The sequence below is a fragment of the Oryctolagus cuniculus genome, chromosome 20 (genome assembly GCF_051225735.1).
Source record: "Oryctolagus cuniculus isolate XC-2025 breed Fujian yellow rabbit chromosome 20, ASM5122573v1, whole genome shotgun sequence".
Taxonomy (NCBI): Eukaryota; Metazoa; Chordata; class Mammalia; order Lagomorpha; family Leporidae; genus Oryctolagus; species Oryctolagus cuniculus.
In genome coordinates this window covers 26,219,414-26,233,502 of record NC_142886.1, presented here as the reverse complement: position 1 = coordinate 26,233,502, position 14,089 = coordinate 26,219,414, and the positions used below count along the sequence as shown (strand labels likewise).

The following is a 14,089-nucleotide window of genomic DNA, read 5'->3' as shown; positions in this document are numbered from 1 at the left end:
CCTCCCCAAGTACTACAGCTGTCCCTAAAATAAGGATAATTTTGTGACCCATAACACTACCCACACCCACAATGAGCAACTCCAGAGTCGGGGTAATGAGATTCCCCTCTTACTTCCAGCTGTTGCTATCTCCACGTCGGAACACAGCTTCCCCAGCCCACTTCAATGCATCAGATGGACACCACTCACCAGTACTTTTCATCCCCAGTGGACGTAAGCTTTTCCTGGCTCCTGTACATTTCATGATACTGTGCACAACCGCTCTATTTTGAGTCACCTTAATGAGTATGGGATACAGAGGCCAGTGTTGTGGTGTAGCAGGTTAAACTGCTGTCTGCAGTGCCAGCATCCCATATGCGTGCTGCTTTGAGTCCCGGTTACTCTACTTCTGATCCATCTCCCTGCTAATGCACCTGGAGGGGCAGCAGAGGATGGCCCGGGTGCTTGGGCGCCCGCACCCACGTGGAAGCCCGAGAGAAGCTCCTGCCTTCGGTCTGGACCAGCTTTGGCCCTTGCAGCCATTTGAGAAGTAAATCAGTGGATAGAAGATCTCTCTCTCTCTCTCCCCCTCCCTCCCTCCCTCTAACTCTTTCAAATAAATAAATAAATCATTAAAAAAAAAAGTGAGGGGCTGGTACTGTGGCATAGAAGGTTAAGCTTCAACCTACAGTGTCAACCTCCCACATAGGTACAGGTTCAAGTCCCGGCTGCTCTGCTTCCAATCCAGTTCCTGATAACACAGCAGCAGATGGCCCAAGTAGTTGGGCCCTTGCACTCATATGGGAGACCCAGAAGAAGCTCCTTGCTCCTAGCTTCAGCCTGGCCCAGACCCAGCTATAGCAGCCATTTGGTGAGTGAACCAGCAGATGAAGATCAATCTCTCTCTCTCCCTCTCTCTCTGTATCCCTGCCTTTCAAATAAATCTTAAGAAATTGATACAATCACTGAACAGAGCACTAAGCTAAATTAAACAACTCTAGCCTCTTCCTACTGAGTATCTATAGGCTACAATAGAGAGATGACCACCCAACTTTCCTGGGAACCAGAGAAGACTCTGGGACCGTTCCTCATTCAGGGGAAGATGTTTTCATTTGGCCCTCACACCTAACTCCATCCTCCTGCCAATCAAATGAACATGGCCATTTCCTCCCTCCCCTTCCTCAGTGCACAGCCTTACCCTCTGAGTACGCACAGCACAAACACACTACCTAGGTAACTTCATCTGTCTTTAGCTCCCTTTTCTACCTACATTACAAAAATACTGCCCAAAGGATCCTTTTCTTCTACAATTTTAACATTTAATTTCTAACTCTGGGAGTAGATGAACACTACATTTACCATAGATAATGTGTGAGACAAGGATGACTGAATGTGACTTTCATACTCGAATTCATACTTTAATCAGAAAACACCAGGTCTTTCTCCTCCTCGATTTGAATGAACTAAATTGGGGAAACATGGCATTTAGTCACGGTTACTGAAGGGGCCGCAGCCAGCACCGCTTAGCTCCTTTATACCGCATTCTCGAGTTCAAGCGCACATCAGGAAGAAACCACGTCAGGCAGCGGCAGAACGGCTTCCATCCCAGGATCCTCACTTCTCTCCTCGGGATGACACACTCTAGGGCTCTCTCTTCCATTTTCTGCCACGTTCTCGTACTGGTAAAAGTTGCTCTGGGGGATATGTTCCACGCAGTTCTGACTGTCCTAGGAAAGTGTTAATAAGAGGCCTCCCCGAGCAGCGGGAAGACAGGGGAAGATGTTTTCATTTGGCCCTCACACCTAAGTCCGTCCCCCTGCCAAAGGCCCTCACCCACTCACGGCACTGCTGCTCAGACCCTCCGCCTCAGTGCTCCCCCTCCCTCCCCCTCAAGCATGAAAGCAGGCAGCAGCCCTGGAAAGAGTTACTTCATCCAGTTGGCTAATGGGTCACATATTCCATGGGAAGGGATCCAGGTATGGAAAAGAAGCGATGGTTAGGCCTTCTGTGCAGGGAGAGATGAGTATTAACCACACATTTTGTAGGTCTGGGTAAAAGGTGATACAATTCATTTTGGGGTGAAAAGGGAATATTTTCCCATTATGTCCACATGTTGCCAGCTCCCCTCATGCCTGCTGGCGTCTTCCCAGGCTTCTGTCTGGCACCTCCGCTAAATACCTGAAAAAGTCAGATTCGTTCCAGGGCTTCGTGGGGAGGGGGGGAAGGGAGGCAAAAGGTCCTGGGACTGCTCTGATCTGTGTAGGGCTCAGGGACGCAGCCCTGGAGAACAGAGACGGAGAGGGATGCACACAGCCGGCCAGATGTGCACTCTGCAAAGACAAGCTGTCCCCTCTGGGAGACTCACTGGACACCAGACACCCAGTGGAGTTGAGGCTCTGGGTTCTCAAGCCCACAAAGGAAAGTTTAGTTTTCCTGCTCTTAAGGATGTTCACTTTCAAACAGCAAATCACGAGGGCCAAAAGAGCATTCCAAGAGAAAACTGTCCCAGATGAGCTGGGAATAGATCCGATTCCGTCTGACTCACGTCTAAGAAAATAAAAAGCAAGCATGTACAGCAGTTGATTTTTTGTTTTTTGTTTTTGACAGGCAGAGTTAGACAGTGAGAGAGAGACAGAGAGACAGAGAGAAAGGTCTTCCTTCCATTGGTTCACCTCCTAAATGGCTGCTATGGCCGGTGCGCTGTGCCAATCCGAAGCCAGAAGCCAGGTGCTTCCTCCTGGTCTCCCATGCGGTACAGGGCCCAAGCACTTGGGCCATCCTCCACTGCCTTCCTGGGCCACAGCAGAGAGCTGGACTGGAAGAGGAGCAACTGGGACAGAATCCGGTGCCCCAAGCGGGACTAGAACCCGGGATGCTGGCGCCACAGGCGGAGGATTAGCCTGGTGAGCCGTGGCGCCAGCCAGCAGTTGACTTTTCAATCACAGTTCCATTTGGCAGCGAAAGCCTGAACCCAAGTGAGTACCACCTGCAAGATTCAAACAACACTGGCACTGTTGGCACAAAGCAGAAGGAAATCTGGGGTACAGGAGCCACCACATCAAGGTCAGAGCACAGACAAGAAAACAGAGAGCCAGGCACACAGACGGCCTTTGTACCACATGAGAGCTGGGGGAGGCCATGCAAGCATCCCAGGTAGTGGGGTCGGGTAGGCCTGAGGCTGCAGCAGAGCCGGACCCTGCGTTCATTCAGCATGAAAGATGAAAGGCCTGGGCCTCGTTGTTTACTGGACCATTTCAAGTCCAGACTGAATTTAAGGAAATGCCAACGTGGAAGACCCCCTCAGAAGGCTCATTTCTGCACACTTAGGAAATACCTAAAGATAACTGGGGAATTCAGGACGGAGCCCTGGCCACAGACACGGAGATCTACTTCCCCCGCCCTCACAAGCGCCACTGGAAGGACAGAAAGGAGTTTTTCCAAAGAACAAAATGATAACGAGGCTCAGGAAAAAAAAAAAAAGCAAAAGGAGCCAGAACAGACCCACGTGTGAGGGAAATCCTGAAGACAGAAAGCAGACAGGATCAGAATGAGAAAACAGAGCAGAGCAAACCCAGCGCAAAACATCGGGGGTGAGGGTGAGCATACCAAGGAGGCCGCTGCTAGGACCCAAGGGCACAGGCCACAGACAAGAAGCCCACAGCCACGCCAGGGCTCAGAGTCAGATAATTGACCCACGGCCTTCCCAGAACCCCGAGTGGCCAAGCCTAAGGACGCTGCTCTGGGGAGCACATCTTCCAGGAGTGCAGGAAATGTCAAACTGGGAGTAAATAAACACAACGGAAGGCCGAGGAAAGAGGAAACAAGGCAGTTTTCTCAAGGTCCTAACACTATTCCAAGTCTAGAGACTGAGACTGGAGTTTGGTTTTGATTTTATGAACTCTTCATATCTATTCCATTTATGCATGCATTAATTTAAATTTCTAAATGTATATGAAAAACAGAGTGACAGAGAAAGAGAGAGACAGACACAGACATGGTTGTTGCGCTGGTTCACTCCCCAAATGCCCACAATGGCCAGGGCTGGGAACTCACTCCCATGAGAGCGGCAGGAGCCCCCGTACCTGAGCCATCAGTGCTGCCTCTCAGGGCCTGCATTAGCGGAAAGCTGGAGTCAGGAGCCAGAGCTGGGGATCAAACTCCGGGACCCTGACGTGGGATGCAGGCACCTTAATTGGCATCTCAACCACTAAGCTAAATGCCTGTCCCTAAAAACAACTTTTAGTAAGAATTTTGCAAAATCTCAAGATACTGACGGCTCTTGAAAAAAGAAGAGGATGAGGAAGAATCAAAGGAAGGCAAGGAGGGAGGGAGGGAGGAGAGAGGAGAGGCTGCAGCGGCAGCAAGGTGGCCACAGGACTGAGAGCAGGTGCCCACGGCTCGGTTCAAGTAGACACTGACTACACAGGCTACCGACTGGCACTAGTGCTGAGGAACTGACATGACAATACGTTGAAAGCTGCTGACACAAAAGGCCATCCTCCCTCAAAATCTGATCCAGTGACTTTTCAAGGCCAGTAAGGTGAACACCAGGGAACACACACCCATGCTCGACACACTTCTGAGTGCAGAGTTCAGAAGGAACACCTGTTCTTAACGGGAAGGAATCGCAGGTAGCAGGGCTGCCCTCCGCCACATACTCACATTGTTGATCAGGTAGACGCCTCGCCCCCTGGAAGAGGCCACTGGTTTTACTATCCAAGGTCCCCGGTCCTTTGAATATGAATCTGCTCAAAACATTGGGAGACAAAAAAAAAGGGGAGAAAGAAACAGAGAGAGAGAGAAGGAACATGAGTTTATTATCTTAAATTTCAACACTGGTTACCTAACTCAGGTATCTTAAAGAATCTTCCAAATTTCTAACTGGAGTGCAGCAGCTAGAATTACCTGTATGTTTAGATGTGGCTTAAAATAAATAAACATGAGGTGGGAGGGTTCGGGATGAAGAGAAGGAGAAAAGAAAACAGCAAATTACAATTATTTCTTCTGCCCTTTCCCCTCTCTCCTGAATGAGGGGGTAAATACAGAACACAGTGCACACCTGGATGATGGTCTGTTACTCTCACAGTCATGATGGATCTTTGAAATTCTCACCTGTGCTAACTGCAGGCCCTCCAAAAATCAGACCAAAGCTAGACCTTCTACTAGGGTTACTTTCCCTAAATAATCCCTCAGAGTTTAATAAGAACAAAACTGCCTTAACCCCAGCAAAGCGCACAAGAAGAGGAAAATGAATCTACAAGTGAGTGACAGGTGCCATTTGCTTCTGCTCCTCTCCCAGGTTCACCCTTGCACCGTATCATGAGAAGAAAAAGCAGACAACTGCTAGGAAGACGTGCAAAGGCTTGTAAGTGATCTGGGGAGAAGCAGGGGGTCCCGTCCTCCACTTAGGGATGCCACAGCACAGGCGAGAGCAGCAGAGACAGGACATGGTGCTGCTGAACTCCCGCATCCCGGCCTGGAGAGAGGCTAACTCACAACTACCTCTCAGCTGTGATGAGAGACTCAGGCGGCAACAGCGGTTACCATCTCAAAGCAGGAAGGAATGAACGATGACAAGAGTTTATATAATTTCTTCTTCTTTTTGTTCTTCTTCTCTGAAAGAAGAGAGACTGGAACAGGCGTGTGGTGCAGCGGTTAGGACACCACGTGAGATGACTTCATCCCAGATCCAACTGCCTGGTTCTAGGCCCAGCTGCTCCGCTGCTGATCAGCTTCCTGCTAATGTGCACCCCGGAGGCAGCAGGTGATGGTTCGAGTACATGGTCCCCTGCCACCCACATGGGAGACCCAGTTGGAGTTGCAGGCACCTGGCTTCAGGACCTGTTCTGTCTACTGCATGCATCTGGAGAGTGAACCAGCGGATGGAAGATGGATCTCTCTCTCCCCCTGTCCATCTTTCAAAAAGATTTTTTTTAAAAAAGTAAACATTTTTAAAAAATAAATTTTGTGGAGACTAGCATTGGGGTGCAGTGAGTTAAGCCACCTCCTGCAATGACGACATCCCATATGGGTGTACCAGTGCAGTCCAGGCTGCTCTGCTTCCAATCCAGCCCTCTGCTAACACACCTGCAAAACACTGGATGCTGGTTCAAGTACTCGAGTTCCTCCCATCCATATGGGAGACCAGGATGGAGTTTGAGGCTCCTGACTTCAGACGGCCCACCCTGAGCCACTGCAGCCATCTGGGTAGTAAACCAGCAGATGAAAGATCTCTCTCTTTCTCTCTTTCTTTGTGTGTGTATGAGTGTGTGCATGTCCCTCTCTCTGTTACTATGCCTTTCAAAAAAATATTTTTGAAATAAAAAGCTTTTTGAAAAATAGAAGTATAGGCATACACAAGTATTTTTCAGAAGTGAAAGAGCAGTACAGCTGAGTGTGGAGAGACAGGTACGTGCACGTGCTTCTGAGCGGATCCCAAGGCTTCCTGCTTCCTAAGCGCCTAGGCTGCTGGGCGCCAGGACATGTGCAGCGTTCTGTCGCGAACACAACAGCAAAACGCAGTGAAGTTCCCTGCGGTTCCTGCTGAGTGATGCAGAGGCAAGTACTCCTACCTGTGTGCAGAGCCGCCCCTGCCCAGGGCAAGCACACCAACCTCCCCCTCTCCAAACCCCGCTCACGACAGGCAAGCCTTCAGGAGGAGGGATTCTGGCACAGCTCCTCTCCTCCGACGCCAGCACCTTCTGCCTCCTGTTCTTTCCTCTCCCTCTGCCGTGAGCCAGTCTCCTCAAGGCCTCCCAACAGGAACTTGACTTTGTCAATGTCACAAAGCATTTGCCAGGAAGAGAAAAGAAAATCTCTTTGTCCGTTCTTTCCCAGCTTTCTCTGCCCTTTTCCCTTGGTGCAACTTTATACAAAACAAAGCAAAACACCTCTAGGGGGCTTCACTGTGGCACAACAGGTCAAGCCACCTCTCTGGTTCAAGTCCCAGCTATTTCATGTCCTATCCACCTCCCTGCTAACGTGCCTGGAAAGGCAGAGGATGATGGCCCAGGTACTTGAGCCCTTGCCACACATATGGGAGACTCAGATTTCCTGGCTCCTGGCTTCAGCCTGTTCCAAAATTGGCTGTTGCAGCCATTTGGAGAGTGAACCAGCAGACGAGAGTTTGAGCTGTCTCTCCCCCTCTCTCTGCTACTCTGTCTACAGCCATTGCACCTGATCTCACCTGTCTTTCAAACTTAAAAAAAAAAAAAAAAAAAAAAAAAAAAGCTCAGTGAGCAGGGTGGACACTTGATGCAGTGATTAAAATGCCACAGAGGAAGCCCACATCCCGTATCAGTGCCTAACTTTGAGTCTCAGATCCGATCTCGATTCCAGCCTCCTGCTAACGTGCACCCTGGCAGGCAGAGGTGAAGAGGTGATGGTCCAAATAACTGGGCCCCTTCCACCCATGTGGGAGTTTGGATTGAGTGGGCTCCTGGCTTTGGCCAGGTCACAACTATTGTAGCTATGTGGGGAGTGATAATCAGAGCAAGGACCACCTTCTCTCACAGGTCCTGAAACTGTGGGCAGGAAGCAAGAAAAATCAGAGGCAGAGCAGAGGTCCCAGCAGCCTATCTGGATGGAGATGTTCTAGACAAGTCCCGCAACACTGCCAAGTGTCTTTCAGCCCCTAAAGCAGCAGCATGCTCAGTCTAAGAGAAACAGCACTGACCCAGGAGTGGTGAGATCACAGTCCTCATTCTAGAGTGCAAGGAAATGACACCACGGGTGGTTTGCTTCTATCTAGTCTATCTTTAACACAGGGGCTGCAACCAGCATCGTGGCACAGCTGATTAAGCCAATGCCTGTGACACAACATCCTACATGAGCACTGGTTCCAGTCCTGGCTGCTCTACTTCTGATCCAGCTCCCTGCTAACATGCCTGGGAAAACAGGAGACGGCTCCTTGGTCCCCTGCCACCCACAGGGAGACCCAGATGGAGTTCCAGGCTCCTGGCTTTAGCATGGCCCAGCCTAGCCACTGTAGTCATTTGGGGAGTAAACCAACAGATGGAAGATCTCTCTCGCTCGCTCACTCTCTTTCACTCTCTGTAACTCTGTGACTGTCAAGTAAATAAATCTTTAAAAATAAATAAAATGAGAGGCTTAGTCTGACAGCTAAGGTCTCTTGTAACTGAAGCTATGATTCTATAATTTACTGACTTTAAAAATCATCATCTGCACTGCACTGGCTGACATCAGATTTTGCTCACATCTTAGAATCACCTCTCAGCCTCTCCTACAATGGGAGCGGCCACAGAACCCAGTCCCAGGGAAAGCCGAGCTTCTCTGACCTTGGCGCCACCCCATCCTGCTGCTGAGAAAGTGGTCCACCTGGAGAAAAGGGCTGCAGGGGGCAGCACATCCTCAGGTTCTTCATGGTCACAGAACTCCAGTTCTACTAAGCACTGCAACTGGCAGTGGTGGCACTGGAGCCTAGACAGCCCTGTGCCATGCATCCCCTCCCCCACACTCTAAGCACTAGGAGCAGCCAGGGAGCGTCTGGGCCTTCACGTTTCTGAACAGTTGGCTCTAGACCGGATCTCAACAGGTTTTCTCCCTGCAGGGACAACAAAAAGCAAGAACTGGTGCCGTGGAGCAGCTGGCAGCTTAAGCTACCACGTGTGGCACCAGCATCCCAAATCAGAGTGCCATCTCGAGTCCCAGTTACTTGGCTTCTAATTCAGCTTCCTGCTAATGTGCCTGGGAGAGGAGAAGATAGCCCAGGTCCCCAGGGCCCTGCCACCCATGTGGGAGACTCAGAGGGAGCTCCTGGCTCCTGGATTCTGCTTGGCTCAGCCCCTGCTGTTGCAAGCATCTGGGGAGTGAACCAGAAGGTGGAAGCTCTCTCTGTCTCTCCCTCTATCTCTGTCACTCTGCCTTTCAAATAAATAAATCTTTTTTTAATTAAAAAAAAAAAAAAAGAAGAAAGAAAGAAAGAAAGAAAGAAAGAAGCATTTTAGACCTAGACCTAGGTTGTATGCTTTCCTGTTGCTTTCTCAGCAACAGAGTGGACAGATTCCTATTTGGCTCCCATGTGTACTTTTTGATTGGTCTGAACCCAAAGGAAACAGGGGATGGCTAACTGGTCCCCCGGATATATGACACCTGTACCCCAAAGAACAGAAATCACCTGAGTCCTTAAGGCGGCAAGAATGTCTTTTAGATGGCAAAGGGACCCCAAAAAGGAAGCATCTGTGGTTCATACGCAGAACTGCCATGTGTCCTTGCTTGCACTAACTCTCCCCAGTGAAAAGAGGCATTCACGCAAAAACAGGTAAGGCACAGGCATGCTTATGTGACACCAACGTGTCCTTACATAAAGGATACTGAAAAGCTCATTAAGAAGAAACACACAGATACACAATCAAAACAAACAAACAAAAAAAAAAACAACCACACTGAACATTCTCTCTGCAGCCATTTGACTGGAGAACTAAAAATTCCTAAAGGATTCAAAAAGCACCAGTTGGCTGACAACTTGAGGCAGGTGCTGGGGCAGCCTTGCCCGAGGTCCAGGTGCTGGGGACAGGAGCGTCATCAGTGAGCCACTTACTGCAGAATTCCGCGTACTCGGCTGGCAAGAGGAAAGTCTGAGGGAGGATGTGAAAAGCCTTGAATCCATGCGTGTGCTGCATTCGAATGATGTTTTTGTACAGTCGGTCTTTCCGGGTTAGTTCATAAGACCTAAAAATCAAGAATCACTTCCATTTCAGTCAACTGTGACCCAGAGGTGCTCCTGTCATCACATTCTAAAGAGCTGTAGGGCAGTTACAAGAGCAGTGACTGATGACACTGTCCCAAGCGTATCACTTAGTGAACCCATAAATATTAATCATTTTCATCTGATAGATTCCTTAGTCTGATTTATTCCGTAACACATAATTTATGTATGCTGAAAGTTGCCCTTCAAAATGTTCATGAAGAACTAATTAAAAGATAAACATAAGAATATAAATTTCATCTCTCAACATAAGCTCAATCAAGTCCAAAACACGTCTGTAAGTGATGACAGTAGCCATTTAGTCCACCACTAAAGAACTAAGGTCCTGAGACTTGAACCATGTCTGTTTTACATTACTAACTGAAAACGCAGGGGCCCTTTAAAGTTTTTTTTTTTTTTTTTTTTTAATTAGGAGACAAAAAGAAACCTTAAAGAGCCAAATCAGGATTGTGAGATGTGTGTCTAATGATTTCCCATTAAATGGTAAGTGCTGCCCTTGCTCAATGAGAGGGAGGAGGGCGCCCACTGTCGCGTGGAGGACCCTCTGCTGAAGCTTTCCCAGGCATTCTTCTGCTGAGCACTGGCTGAGCTTCCTAAAACACTCTGACAATACGCAGATGCTCTGTCCTTGGCTCTCCACAGTCTCGACGAGCAGAATGCCTTGAGCATCCACACAACCGCTGCCATCATCTTGGCTCTTGGCTGGCCTGCTTCTGCTTCCACTGGCCCTCTGCCCCCTCTGGGTAGCCACTGCGTGGACTGCGCTTTGTCTCCAGGACAGTACTTGCGTGGCCGTCTTTCGCCCCACCATTATAATTCTTTCAAGAAATGCTTCAGGATTGATGCCACTCATTCAAATTTTCCAGTGAAAGATCTGCTCTTGCCTGCAGCTGATGTGGCTGCAACTGAAGTGGAGTGCATGCTCCACTTTAATCCTGCAGTCCCAACTTCACGCTGAACAAACTGTTACTGACTGAGTCCACACTGAGATGGAATCCCTGGGGTACACACCTCCAGGAATACTTTAAAGACAATTTATAGGCCAGCGCCGTGGCTCACTTGGCTAATCCTCCGCCTGCAGCACCGGCACTTTGGGTTCTAGTCCCGGTTGGAGTGCCGGATTCTGTCCCGGTTGCTCCTCTTCCAGTCCAGCTCTCCGCTGTGGCCCGGGAGGGCAGTGAAGGATGGCCCAAGTGCTTGGGCCCTGCACCCGCATGGGATACCAGGAGAAGCACCTGGCTTCTGGCTTCGGATCAGTGCAGCGCCGGCTGTAGTGGACATTTGGGGGGCGAACCAACAGAAAAAGGAAGACCTTTCTCTCTCTCTATCTCTCTCTCTCTCTGTCTCTCTCTCTCTCACTGTCTAACTCTGTCAAAAAAAAAAAAAAAGACAATTTATATAAATAATATACTACTAACGCAAGTTAGGAATGTAGACTCCAGAGTGGGCTAGTTAGACTGTTTAAATATCTATTAAAATAGATGCAACTGATTTGCTTCAAGCTTCCAGTCACACTTTCACAGAGCAAATCCATATCTTCCAGGCATTAAGGAAGAACACAAGGTTTATTTGATACCTGGGATGTTAGGAAAACTAAAATACAAAATTACGCAGGAGTATGAAGAGACCACTTGACAACAGAGACTGCAGGAGCCAGTTTTTATACACCATGATTGGGTACGAGGCAAGAGAATTGAGAAATCAAGAAAACGCTCACATTTCATGAAAATAAAGAAAAGCACATGAAGGTAACTACAAAGTAAACTGGCTGGCATAAGTGAGTAACTGGGGTGCAAGGCCTGGAAATAAACTAAATACAGCTTTTGACCAAAGACTCGATTGGATTGGCATGTCTTCGTTAGACTGATGGGACTAGCTTCTCTCTCTCTCCTTCAGGTCACGTATCTCTCCAGGGTTTCATGCTGCTAAGATAAGGTAGGGCTGCAGCATCTACTTTACTCCCACTCTCTCTTCTGTGACACACTAAAAAACCTGTTCACAGTAAAATCTCAGTCACACACTGAATGGAGCCCATAAGGCAGGTACTTTTATTTTTTAAGATTTTACTTATTTATTTGACAGGTAGAGTTACAGGCAGTGAGAGAGAGAGAGACAGAGAGAAAGGTCTTCCATCTGATGGTTCACTCCCCAAATGGCCGCAACAGCCAGAGCTGCGCCGATCCGAAGCCAGGAGCCAGGTGCTTCGTGTAAGCACTTTATATCCTGCTGTATCAAATCCTCTGTGCAGCCCTGTGAAGTGTGTGCCACTGGCACCTTCTTTTTACCGATAGGAAACTGACACCCAGATCAGCCACTTGCTCAAGTCCCTCAGCAGAGCTGGGATTTGGGCCCAGGTGGTTGGCTATGGAGCCTACGCGTCCAGCCGCTAGGCAATACTACCTCTCCAGGCTGCCATCAACAAAAATAACTGAAAGGAGGTGTCAATAGCATTGACTCCAATTTTTCGTACTCCTTCCAAATTATATGTCAAAAAAATTATGTGTAATGATCTACCAGCTGCCAACTAGACTGTCACCCTTTAATTCAAGTAAAAGCATAGAAACAGAAGCCACCATCATGCAAAACTGATTTGCCCAGCTATTACTAGCATTTAATAAGATATCAATCTCTTGGTCCCTTTCTTTGGAACCCTGGAAATGTCTACACCCAAGGATAGCATTCACATTCAGATTCTAGGTGGGCCATTCTTTTACAAAGGAGAAAGACAACAACTGGGAAAGAACCCATCCACATGAGGTCCTCCCTAGAATCTCAATTTGAGGAAAGAGAACCAGATGCTGTCTCCTTTCAAACTACGGGCTCAAGTGATTTGTTTCCTGCCACTCAAGTGGGAGACTGGGATTAAGTTTCCAGCTCCTGGATTCAGGCTGGCCCAGACCCAGTCTCTGAGAGCATTTGGGGAGTGAACCAGCAGAAGAGAGCTCGCTCCCTGTCACCTTGCTTCTCACATTAAAATAACAGTACTAATAACAATGTCAATAATAGTAATAAAATCATCTCTGGGGGCCGGCACTGTGGCACAGTGGGTTAATGCCCTAGCCTAAAGCATCGGCATCCCATATGGGAGCCAGTTCTAGTCCCGGCTGCTCTTCTTCAATCCAACTCTCTGCTATGGCCTGGGAAAGCAGTAGAAGATGGCCTAAGTCCTTGGGCCCCTGCACCCATGTGGGAGACCTGGAGGAGCTCCTGTATCCTGACTTTGGATGGGCTCAGCTCCAGCCATTGCAGCCATTTGGGGAGTGACCCATCAGATGGAAGACCTCTCTGTCGCTACCTCTCTCTCTGTAACTGTCTTTCAAATAAATAAAATAAATCTTTTAAAAGAAAATACCTCCGTCCCCTTTGGCAAGTGTTCATACACGCTCAGGTATGTGAACACCTCAGTTTGGTTTGCACACTGCTGCCCTATTATCAAGACAACTTCTTTGTTGTTGTTTTTTAAGGACATTAATTATCTCTAATGGCAACACGCTTCAAAGTTAGGTACCTTTAAATAGAACGAAGCAGCTACAACAGCATTACCTGGGAAAGTGATTGACCTTTTGTGCTTCAGAGAGGGTGCGAAGTAAGAAGGGCTTCAGGTGGGATCCTGTCCACATTAGGTTATAGTCAGTGCTGCTTGGGTGAACCTGAAGGCAGAGAGAAAGACAAGAAGGCAAAGCAACATCAGAGATTGGAGCCACTTGTGGGGAGCAACTCGGACTAGACTAAGTTACTGGAATTAAGACTTATTCTATGCATCTGCTTTCCCACAATATGGCGCTGAGAAGGGAGAAACAGCTTCTACACAGCTGCCTCCAGTTCAACCAATAAACTGTAGGACCTGCTCCTGATTGGAGGAGAGCAGCGTACTCGGCGTGTGGGTAGCAGAGTTGGGATTGGTGGAAGAGGACTATAAAGGAGGAGAGAGACGGCATGCACCAGGAACACCTGAGGAACACCTGTGCAGCCCCCGAGAGAGCCGGCCGGCGGTGTGCTGCTCCCCTGCGGAAGTGGGGAAAGTGGCAGGGGGCCCGCCCCTCCACGGAGGTGGAGGGACGGTAGCCAACCCGGGAAGAACCAGCAGCAAACCCGGGAAGGGCCGAGCAGACAAAAGAACAGCGCAGGGTCCTGTGTCGTTCCTCTGTGAAGAGGGGGAGCGACATAATGGTGCCGTGACTCGGATAGGAAACCTAGGCAGGGTTCAGTGTCGTTCCTCCACGAAGAGGAGGAGCGACAGCCACTGTTGTGGCACTGTGGGTAAAGATGCTGCCTGTGGCACCAACATCCCACGTGGGCACCAGTTCCAGCCCTGGCTGCTCCACTTCTGAACCAGCTCCCCACTAATGCACCTGGAAAAGCAGCAGGAGATGGAAATGCTTG

At 48.9% G+C, this 14,089-nt stretch overlaps 1 protein-coding gene across 20 annotated transcripts in view; it reads right to left on the bottom strand.

The window, feature by feature from the left end:
* TTLL5 (tubulin tyrosine ligase like 5) overlaps positions 1-14,089 on the bottom strand; it is a 278,203-nt gene that overhangs the window by 232,396 nt on the left and 31,718 nt on the right. For 18 of the 20 annotated variants that reach the window (XM_070065290.2, XM_089322397.1, XM_017349414.4 and 15 more), the window contains 3 exons: positions 13,250-13,356; positions 9,539-9,669; positions 4,642-4,724 (listed from right to left, as the gene is read on the bottom strand). In XM_070065290.2, the coding sequence (XP_069921391.1) occupies positions 4,642-4,724; positions 9,539-9,669; positions 13,250-13,356 (321 nt within the window). Of the gene's footprint in view, positions 1-4,641; positions 4,725-9,538; positions 9,670-13,249; positions 13,357-14,089 lie in introns of those variants that run through there. The other 2 variants (XM_089322404.1, XM_089322408.1) reach the window with 1 other exon arrangement.